Source organism: Quercus suber, unplaced genomic scaffold (genome assembly GCF_002906115.3).
Source record: "Quercus suber isolate HL8 unplaced genomic scaffold, Cork oak 2.0 scaffold_283, whole genome shotgun sequence".
Classification (NCBI taxonomy): domain Eukaryota; kingdom Viridiplantae; phylum Streptophyta; class Magnoliopsida; order Fagales; family Fagaceae; genus Quercus; species Quercus suber.
Genome location: NW_027069739.1, coordinates 310,120 through 333,158, shown reverse-complemented (window position 1 = coordinate 333,158; position 23,039 = coordinate 310,120). Strand labels below are relative to the sequence as shown.

At 31.9% G+C, this 23,039-nt stretch overlaps 1 protein-coding gene across 1 annotated transcript; it reads left to right on the top strand.

The window, feature by feature from the left end:
* The first annotated feature begins 1,221 nt into the window (after window positions 1-1,221).
* On the top strand, window positions 1,222-14,706 carry LOC111988802 (beta-glucosidase 12). Its single transcript, XM_065781926.1, is given in 14 exon segments — window positions 1,222-1,377; window positions 1,497-1,566; window positions 4,150-4,208; window positions 4,637-4,712; window positions 4,874-4,951; window positions 5,038-5,125; window positions 6,078-6,257; window positions 6,259-6,331; window positions 10,743-10,873; window positions 12,612-12,792; window positions 12,902-12,961; window positions 14,049-14,151; window positions 14,274-14,382; window positions 14,534-14,706. Coding segments are annotated over 14 exon segments (1,533 nt in total). The 3' UTR covers window positions 14,703-14,706.
* The last annotated feature ends 8,333 nt before the right edge of the window (window positions 14,707-23,039 follow it).

The following is a 23,039-nucleotide window of genomic DNA, read 5'->3' as shown; positions in this document are numbered from 1 at the left end:
ATATGTGATGTTAATACTACTTAATTTAATGATAGAACTATCAAATGTGAGTAAATAAATAAGACAATTATTGAATGTGAGAAAAGTTAAGTTGTATGTGATATTGGTACTACTTAATGTGATGATAAAACAATCAAATGCGAGTAAAAAAAAAAAATACAACCATTGAATGTGACAAAAGTATAGTCAAATGTGATGTTAATATTGCCTAATGTGACAATGAAACCATCAAATGTGAGAAACAAAATAAGGGAAACAACAAATATAAAAAAGTTATGGTCACATGTGATATTGATACTGCTCAATATAATGATGAAATCGTCAAATGTGAGTAAAAAATAAGGGAAACACTAAATGTGATAACAGTACTATCATATGTGATGTTGGTACTATCCAATGTGAAGAGAGAACCATCCAATGTGAGTAAAAAATAATGAAACCATCAAATATGACAAAAGTATGGTTATATGTGATGTTGGTAATATATAATGTGACTGGAATAGTCAAATGTGAGTAAAAATAATAAAACCATAAAATGTGACAAAAGTATGATCATATGTGATATTAGTACAATTTAACGTGAAAATGGAGCCGTCAAATGTGAGTAAAAAATAAATGAACTACTAAATATGACAAAAGTATAATCATATATGATGTTTGTACTACCTAATAATAGAACCACAAATGTGAGAAAAAAAAACTAAGATAACCATTGAGTGTGAAAAAAATATAGTCACATATAATGGTAGTACTGCCTAATTTGATGAAGGACCCGTTAAATGTGATATTTTAATAACCTGGTACAGCAGGTTACTTATTTGTAGGTACCATACTCCCAAAAATAGAAAATCTTTGCACATACTAATTAATTAATCTCCCAAATGTAATAATGTGATAATAGAATCGTCAAATGTGACTAAAAAATAAGGGTTCATACAGTAGATTACCCTATATAAACAAAATCTTTGTAGAGAAATTATCTCAATCTTGTGGATTTTTATAGGGAAGTATCTATTGGAGGATATCTACAATTCTACGTACAATGTCAAACAATGAGTTGAAGGACAGCTATGATCACTAACATATCGCCTGACTTTTTTCTTTTTTCTTTTTTTTTTGTTCATTTCAATTTTTTTTTTCTTTTTAAAATAAATTAGATTATATAGCGCTCCTCTATAAATAAATAAAGCTAGTGCTACACAAAAAAATCCAAAATCTATTATGGCATTTCAAGGCTATCCAGTCTTAGGCCTTCTAGTTCTTCTTGGCTTATTGACTAATGGCATAGCTGTTTCACCAAGCTATGACACTGCTTCACTCAACCGGACCAGTTTTCCCAAAGGTTTTATTTTTGGGACAGCATCATCGGCTTACCAGGTAACTACAGAAAATTTCCTTTATGTTAATTTGTATCATAGTTTTCTACAAATGTCCAGATATGTCAAGCATATGATCAATATTATTATGTGCACATGTATGTTCTTTCAAATTTCCAGCATGAAGGTGCAGCAAATGAAGATGGTAGAGGACCAAGTATATGGGACACTTTCACTCATAGATATCCAGGTCTCTTTTTTACTCTCCCCAACAATATGAAACTTGAAAGTATGAATTACCAATGAAATACTTGGCAATATTTCGATTAAAATTAATTTTAGAAAAAATTATTTCAAGTCATCTTTATTTCGTTCATTTCATGATCTTTTTTTTTTTTAAAATTAACAATGTTCAGAATGTCATGTCGTTTAAAATTTTAAATAACATGATAGTCTGTACACTTTCAAATTTATAAAATTTATTTTAAATTATTAAATTTAAAGTAAAATAAGGAGATTATATGTCAGGTTGGAAACCATATACGGGGAGGTGCGTCTTTCTCTTGTATCTATAAGAATGAAGCTACGGATACAATATTTTCTCCACAACATTTAGGTGGACCAACTTGAGATAACTGAGGATTTCAGGGGGTGTAATTTACTAACTTTGTGTGTCTGAAGTTTTATTGTATTGGAAAATAACAAAAATAAAACTACAGAAAATGACATACTCGGTAAGGCCAAACTACGAACTGCCATGTTTTGAAAAGGCCGAGTCAATGTCAGGGTAAATAACACACTCCAAAATTAGTATGAAAAATTATGTTCTTCTATAGAAAAACTAGGAAAATAAAGGCATTGAATGTTGTAACCATTGATGGGCCATTAGGTGTGGATGTTTGGCCACATTTAGATATGTAATATTTAATTTGAACCATGAAATAATTCATTTTAAATTTGGAGGATCTTAATGTTGTGTGTTTAGTCAAGACTCTTGTAGTTTAATTTGTTGATACTTGCCAATGTTAAAATAAAAAAAAAAAAAAACATAAAATTCAAATTTCCTACCTCCCAACTATCAAATTATCAATAAAAAAAATTAATTGTTTGTGGTTATCATCCTAAACCCAATATTCCCTTTTTTTTTTTTTTTTTATTAATAGTATTTGTTAGTGTGTAAAAAGTCAGGGTCCAACACTTATAGTCTAATTTAGTAAGCCAAGTTCATTTTTTGTTGTTAATACTTTTTTTTTTTTTTTTGGAAGGCCATTTTTTGTTGTTAATACATTAGAAAGTCAAGACTCGGCATTAGTCATAAATGTGGAATTTTAGTATAGAGTAATTAGTAAACGCATGAAATTGGACACTGTTGTGTTGTCAAAAAAAAAAAAAAAACTCTCTCTCTCTCTCTCTCTCTCTCTCTCTATATATATAGGGACCATCATTGAGATTCTTTGAAATTTTTAGGGTAATTTCTAAATTTTTTAACAATAAGTTATTAGATTTTTCTACAATATTAATATATTAAATAAATATCAAAATATTCTTCTAAAAAGATATCAAAATAACATTAATAAATGTATATTTAAATATTGTTAAAAAAATGTAACAATCAATAATTTAGATTTTTCTATATTATTAATAATGTAAATAAATATCAAAATAATATTATTAATTTTTATTTAAATCTTGACAGTCTACAAATATCTACACTATTTATTTTAACAATGTCTATGACACTACAACACACTTTTGGTACGATAGTCACTCTACAAATATAAGTACTTGTGCAATGTGAGGGTAAGAATCGGAGTTCAAGTCTTCAGGAACGTGCTTCACACACATATACACTTAGATTAGGTTTTAGTAAAATTTCTATCTTGTATTTAAAAAAATAAATAAATAAATAAAGCAATGTTTATGATGGAGTTTGTGCCCCAATTGAGATTAAATAAATAAATAAATAAAAAGAGGGAGAAAAAAATAANTAAAAAAAAAAAAAAAAAAAAAAAACGTCTCTCTCTCTCTCTCTCTCTATATATATATATATATAGGGAGCATCATTGAGATTCTTTAAAAATTTTAGGGTAATTTCTAAATTTTTTAACAATAAGTTATTAGATTTTTCTACATTATTAATATATTAAATAAATATCAAAATATTCTTCTAAAAAAATATCAAAATAACATTAATAAATGTATATTTAAATATTGTTAAAAAATGTAACAATCAATAATTTAGATTTTGCTATATTATTAATAATGTAAATAAATATCAAAATAATATTATTAATGTTTATTTAAATCTTGACGGCCTACCAATATCTACACTATTTATTTTGTTTTAATTATGTCTATGACATCACCACACACTCTTGGTGCAATGGTCACTTCACAAATATAAGTGTTTGTAGGATGTGGGGTAAGGACTGGGATTCAAGTCCCCAGGAGGATGCTTTACATACATATACACTTAGATTAGGTTTTAGTAAAATTTCTATCTTGTATTAAAAAAAATAAATAAATAAATAAATAAAACAATGTTTATGATGGAGTTTGAGCCCCAATTGAGATTAAATAAATAAATAAAAAGAGGGAGAAAAAATAAGAACAGCAACAACAACAACAACAACCACAACGTAAAGAGTGAACCTCCACATTCCTATCTTTTGGTATTTATCTTTTTCATTCTCTTCTGACTGAACTCCACACTGCAAATAAGTTGTATATGTTATGGTTATGAGGCTTAAGTAGCAGTTCTTAAATAGTTAAAGAAAAAAAAAAATCATTTGGTGTTCTCTAAATGTAGTATTAACTTACAATGAAATTGCAGGTAGAATTAAGGATGGAAGCAATGGAGACGTAGCTATCGATCAATATCATCACTACAAGGTATGCATGGTGCTCCGTGTTCATAATTTTTTTAATAAAAAAAGGAAAGAAAAGCACTCATAATAATTAGCTCTTAAATCTTGTAGCATAATTGCATAGTTTGTATTTCCTTACGAAGAGAACCAGTGTTCTTGTCATCCTTTCCCCACTTCTTGTAACAATATATATTTCTATATACACACACACACGTGTGCATGTGTGCATACTCCTAATTATCCATTAACTTTTGTGTTTTGGCTTTTTTAACATTTTCGGGGCCCAATTATGTTTGCCACATGAACATATCAAAAAAAAGAAATTATGTCTTCTATATGTTTTTTTCTGATTATTGAGCATGTCTGACTAAATACAAGATAATCACAAAATAAAAAATATTCGTTTCAGATTTTTCTAAAACTTTATATATCTTTGGTGATTATACATTGTAGAAAGATGTTCAGATTATGAAAAAGATGGGCTTAGATGCATACAGATTCTCGATCTCATGGTCTCAAGTACTACCAAGTAAGATTAGCCTCTCCATAGTATAGTAAAAGGTGAAATCCATCCCATTAAAAGGACATAAAATAGGTACCATCAAATACAGATCTTAGGCTAGAATGAAATGACTATTGTTTTGTGACCATATTATGTTCTAACAAACTGATTATTGGGACTAATTTCAGAAGGAAAACTATCTAGAGGTGTGAATAGGGAAGGAATCAAATACTACAACAACCTAATCAATAAGCTCCTAGCCAAAGGTCATTACTGGTTCTTAAATTCCATCACATGTCATCAACTTATCATGTGTTCTTAATCCACTTTTGTTTGCTTTGATTGAATGCAGGTCTACAACCCTTTGTGACCCTCTATCATTATGATCTTCCCCAAGCATTGGAAGATGAGTATGGCGGTTTTTTGAGTCCTCATATTGCGTAAGTGGTGAATTTACTTTATGATCAACCATTTTATTCATCCAACATGAACCTCTAGTTCTCTACTTCAATGTCCTCTTGAAGATTTTCTCCAACGTAGATCTGCATTCTATGGCTTCAAGATCACACTTGAAGGGTTAGATCCAACAATTTTGATTACTGGTATGAGGTAGCAACTTTTACAACACTAGATCTTAAGTTTCTTCAAAAAATATCACCAATAGAAGATAAGAGAGAGCTTTGGGTGCAGAAACATACATAATAGGAGGCACAATAGTCAGTTCTCACTATCTCTGTTTTTCATGACCTATAGGGTCTCTTTTACGGAGTAGAATAAGTGGCACGAAACCCTAGTAGATTGGACGATGGGCTTGGGCTTGAAATCTACAAACTGATCTGATTTGCAATTTTTGATCAGTCGAACTTTAGTTTTGATCAATTGAAATTTCCATATACACACTTGGAATTGCAGAACTATCATAGAAATATTGTCTGCAGATATCAATAACTAAAACTAATTACGAGACCTGTTTTACTCAGATTGCTAATGTAAATAAAATCTAACAAATTGAATTGAAAATCTATAAAATTTAAAAAGTGTGATTTCATCCATTTGTAATTTAGTTCTTATTATATCAATCGCTTAGTATTGTTACTATTAATATGCTTAAAAGCTATTCACTGTGAAGAGCCTTGTAGCTCTACTAGTTAACATCTCCTAGTATTTCCAATAGAAATTGAGACATCCAAGTTCAAATCCCCCTTCCTCCAATTATTGAATCAACAAAAATTAATTAATTAAATAAAATACAATTTCACTATTTGGCTAGTTAGGCCGTCTAGATCTATAACTAAATCATGCTAAAAATTACTTGCACATGAAAAAATGCTAAATTTATTAGTGTATGTCAGTTTTTAAATAGTTTGGTGACTTTTGCATGTATATGTTTAGGGATGATTTTCAGGATTATGCTGAGCTTTGCTTTAAGGAATTTGGTGATCGTGTCAAGCATTGGATCACACTAAATGAACCATGGGGCACTAGTTATGCTGGTTATGCAATGGGGATATTTCCACCAGCTCGGTGTTCCAGTTGGCAACAGTTAAATTGCCTTGGTGCAGATTCTGGGACAGCCATATTTGGTGGCACATAATCAGCTTCTTGCTCATGCATCTGCTGTCAAAGTGTACAAACAAAAGTATCAGGTTCCATGCATCAAATTGTTTTATATTTATTTTAATACATTTTTTTCTTTTTCTTTCTTTGCTTCAAAATTGTACTCCATTCAATAAACATGGTTGCATTGCACTTGGTACAAGATAATCTGGGCAGTTTATTTAAAAACTACTAGTGGATGTCCTACACGATAGGCGTGTTTGTTATAATACTTATATATGTTATAATGTTTGGAAAATTAGTTTAAATTATAGATTATATGTCACTAAAATAATGAAGAAAAACAAATTGTAATACAATATATACATATATAAGTAACCATAATTAATTAGACCCTAAAAATGCCACTACGTGCCTATTGATTTTTTTTTTTTTTTAATCAAGTGTACATGTATATTTGGTTCTTACATTTGATGTATTCAATATAAAATTCTTATTATTTATATTGCTTTTTTTTAGAAGTATTTCTTTTATTTTTTTAAAAGAAAACACATGAACTTTTGAAGGCTAAACATCAAAGATTTAAGGTTTATAATTTTTAACTTGCAAAACTAAATATACATGCCAAAAGATTAAAATTATAACATCAATTGAACAGAGAAATTCAAAATTATACTATTTCATATCTTAAATTTAATTTTACTTACATCTGAGTATCTCAATCACGTACAAAAATTAATCACTTCTCAAAATACAAATAACACATATAAATGCTTTATGTCTTCCCTAAACATACCTTTTAGAAACCTCAAATGTCGTTGAAGCACTGTATCAAGCTTTGACAATGTTGTTGAGAGGTTTAGATCATATGGATCTAAAACCAAAGCCAATTTCTTACTCTTCTTAACACTATGTCTCTCTCTCTCTCTCTCTCTTTTCTTTTGGACCTTCAATATTTTGTGAAACTGGAATATATAAAATAACAGGTGTTATAACGTAAAAAACTAACATTGAGTGAAGAAAACCTTTCATTTTTGAAATTAAAAGTGAAAGAGTTCAAGAAGTTGGAAAAATGAGTGGAACCACAAATCTCTTTATCTTCTATATTTATGGGTTAAACAGGTCATTAATAAGAAGATCGGGTAAAGTGAAAGGCTAAATAAAATTCTATTCATACAAAGCGCTACATGACAGAACCTTGTCCTCTCCCGCAAGAAGTCTTTGCTTATATATATTGATTGATTGATTGATTTGCCGCAAAGATTAACATAGATAAATTTGCAAATTAAACTTGTTTTTCAGTATTAGTAAATGAGTAAGCATTTCTCATTTCCGTTAGTGTGGGTTTGTATTATCTTTTTGTTAAAAATTTATGTATTATTTTGTAAAATGTTAACAAAAATACATTAAACATTAACTTGAGTGTGTCTTTATGAGAGAGAGAGAGAGAGAGAGCGAGAGAGAGGCTTTTGTGTGTGGAAAAATAGAAATTATGCATGAAATAAGAGGGAGAATGACAATTTTATAGCATGAGGATAAGAATAAGAAGAATAAAAAATAAAGGAAGATAAAAAGATAGAATAATATTAATATTGAGAGTAGTGGGGATATGAAAAGTTGAAATGGAATGAAAAAGGTTGAAGAAAGTTAAGGTAGAGAGTAGTGGGGATATGAAAAGTTAAAATGGAATTGAAAATTTAATAATAAATAAGAATAATTAAAAATAAGATAATTTAAATATGATATTTTGATTGTAATATAATAGATTTTTTAATTCACTTTAAATGTTAAAAAAATTGCATAAAAAAATTGGAAAAAAATTAATAATGACGTGACTGCTAACGTGGCTCAATGAGAGCGTAGCAACATTAAATGCTACGCTTCAGCTTTTAGTAATATATAGATTTGACCCAACTGTGTGTATCAAAGTGGTCCACATTAATTTAGACCTACATAACAAGACCATATCTTCTAGGTAAGACAACAACCTACATATCCAATTCAGCCTAACACACAACATTATTACACAATCCATATTTCTTTTTTCTTTTTCTTTAGTAGGAGATTTCAAAAAACAAAAAGAACCAACCAACAAGCTGTTAGTTGGTGTACAAGCTAATTTGGTTCACAGGTCATATTCCCAAGCATGCATTTATAAACTAGCTGGTCATAAAGGACAGAATTACAACAAGAGAAAGACTAGTAGAATGGGGTTGCAAGGGAGACCATTTAGGTTTTTACATGATAACTATTGTGTGACTCTTTAGGTTTTCCAAATTTTAACTATTTTCATATTCTAGGTATGATAGCGGCATGTATGTTATTAAGCACATGCATACAAAAATTATCAAACAGAATCTAACTTTTATGGTAATATATTTATTGGAAGTATATTTTACAGTTTTTGCATAATTTGCTTAAGCTTCTTATTCATCAACAATGTCTACTTTTTTCAGGAGAGCTGGTCAAAACATATTCGATACAAGTTGGCATCAAATCTAGTGATTTCAAAGGAAAATGAACAACGTTCAAAAATAAATAGAAAATGCTAGAAATACTCCACTACGAGATATTTTTCGGTCACTGGAATGACAGTGATTTGTATAATTTGAGAACTGAATTTTTTGGAAAAGACTGCAATTTAGTGAATTTTATTTTTAATTGAAAGGGAGATTGAATTTCAAGAGTTGCACTAACCTTGTTTATGTGAGTTGCACTGCATGTTTTTAGATATCAATTTGTGTTGTTTGAAGATATCCACTGCAAGAAGAAAAAGAATAACAAAATGATGTCAGCTTACCGAGTAAAAATTTAGTTTTAGTTTCAAAAAACTTTGATGATTTCAAGACTGATAAAGAAGCCAAACTAGAGGAATGGTTGGGGGGATTGACAACCCGCATAATCATAGAAACATAAGTGATGTCGAAAGGGCTTTTACATGTCAATACTCAGCTTCTGAAAAAGCTTTACCTGTAAATACTGTTGTTTATTATATAATTTTCTCTGGATAATGATTATATGCTAGATATTTGTGGTGTTGTAAGATTCATTTTTGGGGTAAGAATAAAAATTTGTTCTCATATTTTTGTACTGGTTCTATTACACCTCACCATGGAATGGTGATCTCCACTAGTGTACCATTGAAACAGAATGTGTATTGTCAATACCAGGAATCTGCAATCACTGCTTGGAAAATAGAATCAGGAATCTTCTTGTCATGAACACAAAATTGTGCATTTTAACATGTATTTGATGCTTCTGCCCCTACCAACTAGTTTCCAGTACTTGTGCTGCTTTACCCAAAAAAAAAGTTTCCAGCACTGTATTTGTTATATGAAGTGATGTTGAATGATGAGATAATAGCTAGTACATGCATTTGGCACTATCAATTGTTTGGAGATGTTGAGTTTGGACAATCTGCTTGGCACACTATATGACATTTTGTCCATGGCTCTTTTATTTAAAGTAAATAGATGTTTGGTTGGCTTCACCAACCCAAAGAAGAAAAAGAAAAGAAGCAGATAGATGTTTGGCTTAGGCGTCCGTTTGATTCCTAGTGTCCAAAATTTTGAAACTTCTTAGAAGTCAGTCAATAAGATTTTGCAACCTTCTAGCTTATTATTCCATCTACTCCCTAAATACTTTCTATCACACCAGAAATGTTCATCTTTTAATGTCCCCAAAAGATAATCTGCATCAACCCACGTTTCCGGTGCCCACTCATTCCAATATTGAGCTCTTTTTATAACATTTGGCTTATAGATTTCCTGTGGATCTTAAATTGATGAGAGACATGGCCAAAATTGAAAGCAAGTGAAGCATTAAAAGCATCTGTGGTGCACAATAAGTCTCTTAATTAGACCTCAAATCAAGTAAATCAGGATATTGGAAAAAACAAATCCATCCAAAATATACCAAGAATTGTAGATGGCAGGAGTAGTTGGATTGGAGACCCACACCTTTACCCTGACTCTCAATTGACAAAGCTTAACCAAATTTAGTCAAATGACTTGAATCATTATTCACCGTGAAAAAGAAATTGGAAAAAAAAAACTATATTATATATTCAAATGCGATCTCGAAATTATATAGATTTTTTTTTTCTTTTCTTGTTAATTGTAAGGTAAGAATATTGACTATTTTGAAGATTTAATTTGCTATTCACAAAACATTGAATCTCATAGTAGAGGCTCAGTGATAGGCAGGACTCTTCTATCCACCCCACAAATAAGTTTGGCAGCAAACAAGCTTAACCAGTTGAGAGTTCTAGGGCAGCCTCGTTCTCATGAGTTCACCAGTGGCCAAGCCAAACGGTGGTATTGATCAACAAGCACTCCATCAATTCAGGCATCTTGATAATGCGCAGACTCTGGGCAAATCCAAGCTCCAGCTCAATGTTCACTTTGAAATTGCATTTGTCACCGACTAGCAGAGAAGCCAACCAACAGCAGAGTTGTCCTTCTGCAAGTGGCATAGACATCTTCAAACAGCTGACAATAGCTTTCACTACGTGCAGATAGCACAAAGGGCATCATAGGTATAACTCTGCTGTCACACAGGTTTGTGCCGATCTCAAATGCGAGACATGACCGTGATGCTGCACTAAGAGCCCTTGATTTCATGTTTGGAATGTAAGTACAAAACATTCTAATTAATTTCTGTAATCTTTTATATTTGGTATTTTTATGTAATTTTTGTTATTTTAGGTTTAGGGCATTTATTTCCTTATTTTTAGGTGTTTCTAATGTTGTTTAGTCAAATTAGGGTTTTATATGCTTTTGTAGCCGCCTTAGGGTTTCTAGTTGTCCTAGGTTTTGTTTTTACTATTTAAACGCATTATAGCCTCCAAAGGCAAGGGAGTTATAGACTATTATCAATAAACATAGACTTCTGTCAAATTTTCTTTTGATGGATTCCAGTTTTATCTCTTTGTGGATTCAGGAAAACCTCTCGTGAATTCGAGGTTTACTATCAGAAACTAACAGTTTAGTTTCTGTTCCATCAAGAGAGCATCGTGTGTGCGTTTTTTAGGCTTCCACGACATCAATTGGTATCAGAGCCTTGATTTACCCTGGTCTGATGGCTAACCGGCGAGACGGTGACCACCATAACAATGACGGCAGTGACGACGTCAATAACCCAATCCTCACTAGGGCTGAGTTCCTTGATTTTTGTGATGAAAATCAACAATTTCGTGATTCAACCCAGCAGACTCTGGACCAAATTCAAGCAGCACTTGCCACCTTGCTTAACTGAAACCCTAATCGCGATGACGAAGAGCGACGTGATAACCGAGTGCGTGGCCCTTCCCATTGTGGTCCAAACCAAAACAGGCAGCAAGACTACAACGAAGAAGTTCAAGTTGCCCAATTAATGACTTTCAAGTTTGGCAAGAAAACAAAGAAGATGAAGAAAAGATGCGACTTGCATTTAATAAATTAGACAATAAAGCAGAAGAATGGTGGGAAGACATTCAAATTGATAGAAAGCGACGAGGTAAGCATCCAATTCGCTCTTGGCAAAGAATGAAAAGAGTATTGATTGATTTATGGTTTCCTAATGACTATTATGATATACTAGATTATTCAAGTGTTGATTATAAATTTGTGTATTCATATGAAAGGTAAATAAATTTGTTTATTTGGAGTGGAAGATTTCAGATTTCAAGAATAAACTCGAGAACGAGTTTATTTCAAGTGGAGGGGTTTGATGTAGGACAAAACATTCTAATTAATTTCTATAATCTTTTATATTTTGTATTTTTATGTAATTTTTGTTATTTTAGGTTTAGGGCATTTATTTCCTTGTTTTTAGGTGTTTTTAATGTTGTTTAGTCAAATTAGGGTTTTATATGCTTTTGTAGCCGCCTTAGGGTTTCTAATTGCTCTAGGTTTTGTTTTTACTATTTAAACGCATTGTAACCTCCAAAGGCAAGGGAGTTATAGACTATTATCAATAAACACAGACTTTTGTCAAATTTTCTTTTGGTGAATTCCAGTTTTATCTCCTTATGGATTCAGGGAAACTTCTCGTGGGTTCGAGGTTTACTACCAGAAACTAACGACTTAGTTTCTGTTCCATCAAGAGAGCATCGTGTGTGCTTTCTTTAGGCTTCCGTGACATCAACTCTAATGTCACACAGGTTTGTGCCGGTCTCAAATGCGAGACGTGATCGTGATGTTGCGCTAAGAACCCTTGATTTCATGTTCGGAATGTAAGTATACTAAAACTACATGACTCTTTGTTTTGGACATCTATTTTACTATTTTCTCATTATTTACAAATAATAAAAAATAAAAAATAAAAAACCCTTGGATAGTTTAATGTAATATGAACAATAAAGAATTAAAATTTGATGGTTTGTGGCAGATTTATGGATCCCCTAACTAGTGGTGACTATCCACATAGCGTGCGATCTCTAGTTGGCCACCGATTACCCAAATTCACGAAAGAGCAATCCAAGCTAGTAAATGGGTCATTTGATTTTCTAGGGCTAAACTACTATACTGCTAATTATGCTGCCTATTCACATCATTCCATTGCTGAAAACGCAAGCTTCTTGACAGATTCTCTAGCTAATCTTTCTAGTACGTACTCAAACATTTGGAGCTATGATTCTGTTTTTCTAATGTAACTCACATATACTAACAAATAATAAGACCATGCTTTTTTCTTTTGCTGTGACAACTGAGCGCAATGGGATCCCTATTGGTCCAAAGGTGTGTATGAACTTAAACATACATAATATTGATATAGATCTCAAGATGGTTACAAAAGTTTGATTCAATTTTTTTTTTTGCTTTTATGCTAGTCTTAAATGGTTTAATCTTCACACAACTTAAAGAATATATATATATATATATATGATAAAATTTTATATGTTTATTTATCATCATTTTCTGGGGTAGTATGATAATGAAAGGAGAGTAATTATTTGAGATGAATGTCATTTATCAGATTTTGTGTGGTTTATATGGATTTTTAAGATCATAGATATGTGATATTTATAAAAATTAATGTCTTTTCATTAATCCTTAAAATAGACATACACAGTACGAAAAGTGCAATGAAAAATGAAAAGCCTTTTCAGTTTTCACTATTCTTAACTGGATTTCTCCATCTTCTTTATTCTTGAAACCCATTGGCTCATACTAAATTGAAAAGCAACAAATATTTTCTGACCAAACTCTCGAATGCCAGAAGAAGAAAAAAAAGTGCAGAAATAGTTAATTTCCATGGCATAATATTTCAGGCGGATGAAAAAATATTTCATTTGATGGACATAAAATACAAATAAAATAGATTAATAAAAACAAGTTCTTTGAAGGTAATTGGCCATAATATCAGGTGGATGAATAAGTATCAACACCCGTAGTATTTGATGAAAACTTTTTGAAGAAAAATTTTTCCATGGCAAAATATGTGATAACTTTGGTTTTTTATGATCTGAAAAGACATAGCAATTTTTGATAACTTTGGAGCTTTTGAGAATCACCCGCAGCTTCTCCTACCGGTTGGTATTTTCGATGAGTCCTCTCATGGCTTCTGTGACGTTGAGGTTTTAACTTTTAACCAGTTGTTTCTTGTATTTTTTTTTTAATTTTTAATTTTATCGAAAACTAAAAATTATCAAGATGAATTGGATTTTAAGTTGTTAATTCGTTATTGTGAGTGGTATTTCCTATTCATTAAAAAAATAATGAATAAAAAAACTGATATGGCCTCATTTTATTAGAGGGCATAAAGAGAGTGTTTTATACTGAATTTTTATTTAATTTAAAATCTTTCTTTAATATGATATTTCAGGCTGGTTCAGATTGGCTATATATCTATCCAAGAGGAATTCGAGAACTTCTATTATACATAAAGAGAAAGTACAATAACCCACTAATTTTTATTACTGAGAATGGTAATTTTCTTTTGAACTTTTCAATTATTGTCACATAAAGTTAAGATACAAGCCAATGAAATCTTTTGAAGGGAATAGTAGTTTGATTTCCATTTGAATCTAAATAATCTGCCACTATATAGGAATTTCTGAGGTCAATAATGCTACATTGTCGCTTAAGGAAGCCCTTGCAGACAACAATAGAATTGATTATTACTATCGTCATCTTCAATATCTTCATAGTTCTATCAAGGAAGTAGAGAAGACCTCTCTTATTTAGAACAACCGCTAATATGACTTTACTACTACAAATAGCAATACGTAACATTCACAATTATGGATAAAAAACATATTATGAAAATCATCATGTTTGAAGTCCAATTGATCAATTTTTTTTATGCAGGGATGGTGTTAATGTGAAGGGATATTTCGCATGGTCAATATTGGACAACTTTGAATGGAATGTAGGTTACACCGTTCGGTTTGGCATCAATTATGTAGACTACGAAAATGGGTTGAAAAGACATCCCAAATTATCTGTCCGCTGGTTTAAGAAATTCCTCAAGAAATGAGATGACAAATTAATGACTATGTTTGTGTCCAACTGTATGGTAGCATCAGACCATCTCCAAAAATAAACTTTAAGAGATTTTCTTCTCTATTTTAAGAATGTCTGTAATATGTATCCAATAAAATAAAGTTAATGTCACTGCTTACAAATTCAAATGTTGCTTTTATATATATATATATATATATATAATGTTTGGTTTCTCCCTTGGGCGAAGCCATGTAGTTATCACTAAGATTAATCACACTTACCGTTGAGGCCCTGAAATAAAAGATTTAATTAAACCAAGTACATTCTAATTTGAGCCCCAAAAGCATATTATAATCTTTATGAATCATTCATCTGGCTGCTTTCACAAAAATAGGCTACCCAGCCTTAATTGTTGTGGACTGGCCAGTACTTGGCTATAGTTTGGATAACATGGGTCATATTTTGCACATGGCACTCGATCCCAGATAGCATTAGATCCCAATTAGTGGTGAATACTTTTTTTTTTTTTTTTTTGATAAGGAGGTGAATACATTAATTGAGCTTAGTTGACATTACAAAGTTTCTAGCTCGAGAGTTTAGGCCCAACCCGTCTCATCTTCTCACTCCAACCTTTATCTCGCTTAAGTAGGAGTTATCATTCTTCTAAAAAAAACGAAAACTAGAAGTCATTATTATTATTATCTATATCATATCATATATCATATATTATATAATAAAAATTGGGCTTAAAAGCCGTGGTTGCGCCAAGTGGCTTCACCAAATTGCAGAAATTTTTTTAGATTTTTAGATTTTAAAAAAATATATAATTTTTCTTCTCTTATAATTTTTAAGTTGATAAAAAATCTTAATTTGATTACAATCCATAATTTTCATCTAATCCACTGAATCCTTATTTTTTAAGTGTAGTGTATTATAATCCAAATTCTTCATCTAATCTATTTAATCCTTATTTTTACATGTAGTGTATTATTAAAAAAAAAAAAGTTTTAACAAAACATGCAACTTACATTAAAAAATAAGTGTTTTAACAAAACATGCAACCTACATTCAACAAAACGGAAAATTTTAAAAGGAGATTAAATTATGTTGGTTTTCTTCTTTGAGAAATAAATTTAGTTGGTTAGTGCCATACAACTACAACCTACAATTATGTCTATTTAAATATTATCAACAAAGCCTAAAATAATAGGATAGAAAGAAAAAAAAAAATCCAAAGCATAAAATATTAAACTGTGTAGTTGTGTATGTAGAAGTATAGCTAATCCCACGAATTAAAAAAAAAAAAAAAAAAAAAAAAAAACTTTTGTTAGGACATATGTGGAATTTGCTAGAACATATGTTATTATAAATTAGTTAATCATTTGACAAAACGCACTTTATTTGTAATTTGGTAGATTTAGGATAAGTTTAGTACTTTAAGGAACAAGAGTTCAAGTCAAGTATTGAAGCCATGCAAGTCTGTCCAAGAAACAAGTGAAGAAGTGTTATTTATTAAAACTCGACAGATAATATCTATTGAGGTTTAATATTGATGCTCGATAGCTGCTTGACAGAAATGGTATCTATCGACAATTACGAAATTCAAATTTCCAAATCTGTTTTTATGCATATCTAAGTATATTTGTGTAGGGTTTCTTTTCTTACAACCTTAGACATATATAATGATTATTTTAAGGGCCGTCAAAGGTGACGAAAAGGTTGTTGCAATTGTTGTTGCACGCATATTGTGATCGAAGACAAAATTGCCGCAGTTCATCATATTCTTTGTAGAAATTACTGCGTCTTTGCGCCAAGGGTTTTGTAACCAATGAGCTTCTTAATCTTCATCGTTTGGATGAACTAAAAAACTTTGCAGTTAACATCTTTCTCAAGTTGGTGTGTTAGTCACGTACTTGGATCTGTGCATCGATTGTTAGTCACGTATTGGGAGCCGTGCATTGAAAGGAGAGATTGTCACTACATTACAAGTCTAATTGGGTATTGGAGTAAGGGTTCAATTGTAGGTTGGTATTAGGTACTGGGATTGCTTTTACTTGTAACAACTTATTTTGATAATAGTGGATTCTTGGAAGTAGTGACCTTAAATCCACCCGGTGGGATTTTGCTTCTGTAATTTTTCCCACTCATAAACAAATCACTCGTGTCAAATTTAATTTCTGCTGCATTTAGTTATTTGGTGATTTGTTTATGCTACCACTCTCATTGCATGTAATTGAATCTAATTAATTTCACTTGGCTAAATTAATTGATTAAGTTACCAAAAGGGTCAATACATTCTTGGCCTATCAAGTGGTATCAGAGCAGGCACACTTTGATTAGGGTTAATCTTGTTGAATGAAAACTACTAAGCTAAGATAGCAGATTTTGGCCTGCCCAAATTTTTTGCTATTGATGATGCCAATGCCACTCATTTGTCAACTAGAGTTGTTGGCACCCCCGGGTACCTTGATCCTGAGTGAGTATTCATCCTCAGAATTCTTTCTTTGATTAAATCAGTTATACCTATAATGCACAGAATTGTATTCAAATCTAAAATGAAAATGGATACAAATTTGGTATAGTAATTAACCACCACAAAATGTAATGTGAATCAAATCTTTTAAAAAATGAAGTGTAGGGTTCTCCAATTAAAAAAAGCAAAGAAAAAAAATATTAGAATGGAAATGTTCACTAACTTTGAATAAGATATTTTTGCAATATGTCTGAATTTTATTATTTGACTTGCAGGTATTATACAACAAATTGGTTAACTGAGAAAAGTGATGTTTATAGCTTTGGGATTGTTCTCTTGGAGATAGTCACTAGTCGACCTGGGATATTAAAACCCCCTGGGAATGTTCACATAAGTTTGTGGCCGGTTGCAGGAGTTTTGGGATTATGTTTCTTTCTTTTTTTTTTCTTTTTTTTTTTTTTGGGTTAAGGGTTGAGGTTGTGAGTGGTGGTGGTGGTTGTGGCTATGGGCAGTGGTGGCAGTGGCTATTGGCAATGGCAATGGGTTTGTTGGTAGTGGAAGAGATGAGATTGAGAATAAAAAATAATAAAAATAATAATGTTTTAATGTAGTAGTAAAAAATTATAAAATCTTTGATGTTGGATGTATTGTAAAGTGAGTTGGTAAAATTGATAAAGTAAGTTTTTGAGATGCTAAATGCTAAATTTTTTGAAATCTTTAATGAGAATGCTCTAAAGAGAGTGTAGTTACTTGTTGTTTAAAAAGAAAACTACTTAATCCAATCACAATTTGCAACACCTAACTTTTATTATATAGTATATTTAGTATGTATTATGGACGGAATTTTTAATAATTCAAAAGACCATGGCCCCTTAAAGTTTAATTTATTTTTAAACAGTATATAGAGATATAAAATTCAAAGGTTAGGATTAAAAAAAAAAAAAAAAACACTATTCTCACCCCTTCCCCTGCCAAAAATTTAAAATTAAAACTCGATCCAAAGAACCCAAAAAATAAATCGATCACATAACCCATTCCTATGTTTAATGGTCCTTTCCAAAACAAAAACACATTTTTACATAACAAATCTCTAAGTGTTACTAATATCAATTTACTTTATATATATATATATATATATAATGACCTTTGGTTATTTGGTAGGCAAAATTCAAATCTACCTTTTTTTTTTTTTTTTTTGAGAAACAGTTTCAAATCTACCTAAATGATTCATTTTTATGGCAATATGATAAAAGGATATTAGACACATTAGAGCATATAATATTGAGGTTAAGGAGTTTCAAGCTTTCGTTGTGTATTTTGGGTCTTTTTTCAGAGTAATGCTAGGGACATATAATAGTGCACAATTTGTGCCACAACTCGAACGTGGCGAGTTGTGAGTAGTGGAGGTGTGATGGTAGGCCATATGGAGACACACTTTCACTACTCACAACTCGCCAAGAAGTGACAAGTTATCTTATGACACAAAATTGTGCACTATTATGTGTACTTAACATTACTTTTTTTGTTTAAGTTACGAGAATATTAGAGGAAGAACTAGATAAGATATACAACATCTATCTGATTGATAATGATAGATTAGGTAAGAAAATATCTCCTAAGATTTTCCTTCCTTTGTCTTTTTTTTATTATTTTCTTCTCCATTATTAGATGGTGAAAAGCACAATTGATTGTTTAATGATATACTAGCAAGTAGCAATCACAATCTTATCGTCAAAATTTTCTATGGACAACACAATAGAAAGGATTCTATGATAAAGAGAAATTAAATTAGTCTCTCTAAGTATTTTAGTCAATCACTTTTTAAACAATCATATCATATTCATTATTCTATACCTTTTTTTTTTCACTTTAGTAAAATATTTTTTTATTTATTTGATCTATTTATTTTTCTTACTTTTCAAAGTATTGCTTTCCTTTATTTCAATTATCAAAACATTAAAAAAAAAAATAGTCTCTCTAAATATATATATATATATATATATGGTTTCAAGATAAAAATTTACTTATTTTTTTGTATTTTAGTCAATCACTTTTTAAACAATCGTATCATATTCATTACTCTATACTTCTTTTTTTTTTTTCACTTTAGTAAAATATTTTTTTATTTGTTTAATCTATTAATTTTTTTTCTTACTTTTCAAAGTACTGCTTTCCTTTATTTCAGTTATCAAAACATATAAAATTAAAAAGTAAAAAATAAAAAGAACAGTATCATTTTTCTACTTTAAGAAACAGCTAGCAAGAGACCCCAATGTGATTGCATTAAGTCCCAAGCATGATAACTGTTAAGTTATGATTTTTCTCATAACATTAGTGTTGGCTTAAGCTCTTTATGCAACAACTGAATCGATCATCAAGCTTTTGACATAGTCTTGATTCTTGATAACCCTAAGTATATGTGAAGGCAAACACCTTGAGATCTCACAAGAGATTTATGTATACAGCATAAGCAATAACAACAAAACGTGGCTCGGGTTTTTCCTTTTATACTTAAGACAAAACAAAAAACCCTACACGTCATATGGGCTTGGGCTGAGTTGGAAAAATTCTTCAGAAAAACAATCTACTTGAGCTTTGATTGATTGAGTCTAATTTTCGATCGATCGAGCTAGGCAAATTTACACAGTAAATCCTGCAGTACACTCAATTCCAACTTTACAAATAAACATACTTTGAGCAAGTCTAAAACAAGACTAAACATTTTGATCATGGTTTGCCAACATTACAAAATTAAATTCTAATACATTTAAACCTAAAGTCTTAGAACCCAACATAACTAACTAAACCTCAATATAAAAATTATTATCCATATCCTTATAGCATTCCTAACATTTTCCTCCCCTTGAAAATACCTTTCCCACAAGGTGTTGTGAAATAGCATTTCCATCAAAGGAGATCTTCCAATGGACCAATACCGTAGTGACATTTTGATCACCATATTCATGCATTTCTCTTTGACAAGCGGTCCTGTGCATATGAAGGTTTCTCTTTGTAGATATTCAAACTTTGCTTCAATGGTTCTTCAATCTTCAAGGTCTTATTGGTTCTTTGAACCTTGAAATGTTCTTGTATCCTCAAGACCTCATTTGATTCTAGAACCATTAAAATTGTTGGTGCTTGTATCTTGGATTCTTGGATCACCGACACTTGGATTGCTAATTCTTAAATCAAGAGACCATTAAGAATAAATACCCTATACCTGTCATTGATGAGCTGTTGGATGAATTGTTTGGTGCTACTGTTTTTTCTAAACTTGATTTAAGGTCTGGTTACCACCAGATTAGAATGAAGGAGGAAGACATTCCTAAGACTGCCTTTAGGACTCATAAGGGTTTTTATGAGTTTTTGGTGTTGCCGTTTGGTTTAACCAATGCCTCTTCAACTTTTCAATCACTCATGAATTCCATTTTTAAACCCTTCTTAAGGAAATTTATCTTGGTTTTTTTTATGACATTCTTGTTTATAGCAAGGATTTGATTAATCATGTGGGGCATCTTCGTTTGGTGTTAGAGACCTTGGTTCAACATTAATTGTATGCTAAGCAATCTAAATGTGTGTTTTCTTGTAAGGAAGTGGAGTATTTGGGGCATCTCATTTCAGGTGAAGAGGTCAAAACAAATCCAAGAAAGACTGCTGCTATGCATCATTGGCCTATTCCTAAGGATGTTAAGGCTTTAAGGGGGTTCTTAGGCTTAACTGGCTATTCTAGGAAGTTTGTAAATGGTTATGGCCATATTGCAGCCCCTTTGACAGCCTTGTTAGGGAAGGATTCCTTTGTTTGGACTTCTGGAGTTCTTATGCTTTCCAACTCCTCAATGATGCCATGTCAAATCCACCTGTGTTGGCCCTACCTGACTTCACCAAGCCCTTTATTGTAGAGTGTGATGCATTTGGGTTGGTTGTTGGGGCCGTCTTAATGCAAAACCATAGCCAATTACCTTTCACAGTCAAGCTTTGAAGGGTAAAAACCTTACTCTTTCCACTTATGAAAAGGAATTGTTCGCATTGGTGGTGGCAGTGAAGAAGTGAAGGCCTTATCTACTTGGAAGACCTTTTGTGATCAAGACAGACCATCAAAGTATGAAATATTTGTTAGAACAGAAGATTGGAACTCTTGCTTAGCAAAAATGGATCACCAAGCTTCTTGGTTATGCTTTTATAGTTAAGTATAAGTATGAGAATTTGTTGCTGATGCATTGTCTAGAAGAGTGGATTCTGTGGATGTTGCTACTGATTTTGATGGTGTTGGCACCTTATGCATCATTTCCTTTCCCACTCCCACTTGGCTTGATGATCTCAAATCAAGTTATGTGACTAATCCTGCTATTTAGAAAATCTTTCATGCCATTCAGTCTGGGCAGAATGTTCCTGTTGGTTTTGCCCTTTGCAATGATCTGTTGTTTTATAAGGGAAGATTGTACTTGGGAGGGTCTACTCAGAATTTGAAGGCTATTGTGTTGCAGTAGGTGCATGCTAGTCCTTTAGAGGGTCACTCTAGGTATTTGAAGTCCTTCCATAGGCTCAAGAAAGACTTTTGTTAGACTGGTATGGTAAAGGACTTGAAGCAATTTGTAAGCGAGTGTGATGTTTGCTAAAAGTTGAAGAGTGATACTTGCTTTCCTGCTGGATTGTTACAGCCCTTTACTGTTCCAAATAGGCATTGGCTTGATATTAGTATGGATTTTGTGGAGGGTTTGCCTGAGTCTCAACAGAAGTCAGTGGTGTTTGTTGTGGTGGACAGGCTCACTAAATATGTTCACTTCATTCCCTTGACTCACCCTTACACTGCTGCCAAGGTAGCTCAATTGTTCATGCAGTTTGTCTTTAAGTTACATGGTATGCCTTCTACTATTGTAAGTGACAGAAACCCAGTGTTCACCTCTAAATTTTGGTCTGAATTGATGAAATTGTAAGGGATTGGTTTGGCTACGTCATCTTCTAATTACCCTCAAACTGATGGCCAAACTGAAGTGGTGAACAAGAGTTTAGAACACTATTTAAGGGCTTTTGCTGCTGACAAAACCTCATTCTTGGGTGGATTGGCTTCCTTTAGTTGAGTTTTGGTTTAACACTAACTTCCATACTTCTCTTAAGCTCACTCCTTTTAAGGCTTTTTATGGATATCCTCCTCCTAAGGTTATGGATTATGTTCCAGGAACTACAAGGGTGGCAATTGTTGATTCATTTTTGAAGGATAGGAAACAGCTTTTATCCTTGCTCAAGCACAATTTGATTGTTGCTCAAGGAAGGATGAAGTGGTTTGCTAACAAGAAGAGAGTAGACAGGTCTTTTGATGTGGGGGATTGGGTTTATCTCAGACTACAACCTTACAAGCAAACTTTTGTCTAGTCTAGGAAGTTTGGAAAGCTAGTTTCTCATTTCTATGGCCCTTTTCAGGTTTTGTAGAAGGTTGGAGAGGTCTCTTACAAACTTGATTTGCCTACAGAGTCTTAAATTCGTCATGTGTTCCATGTTTCAAACCTCAAGGCTAAATTAAGTGCTGATGTGGTTCCTAGACCTTTCTTGCCTATTGTGAATGTGGATCAGATTCTTGCTCCTAAACCTGTGGCTACTTTGGCTACTAGATCCCATAAATTAGGAAATAAGCTTATCACCCAGGTGCTGGTCCAATTGCAAGGTGAAAGCATGGATAATGCTACTTGGGAGAATTTGCTTGATTTGCAGCAGAAGTTTCCACACCTTGTGGACAAGGTGCTTTGAAGGGGAGGGAATTTTTAGGAGTGTGAGAGTATGTGTGTACTGTTGCATATGTGGGGTGCTGATGATGAGTGCGTGTGTGGTTGATGAGTCACGCGTGTGGTGTTGCATATGTGTGGTGCTGAAGGGTGTGCTTGAGTTATTGATAAGGGGTGTGTG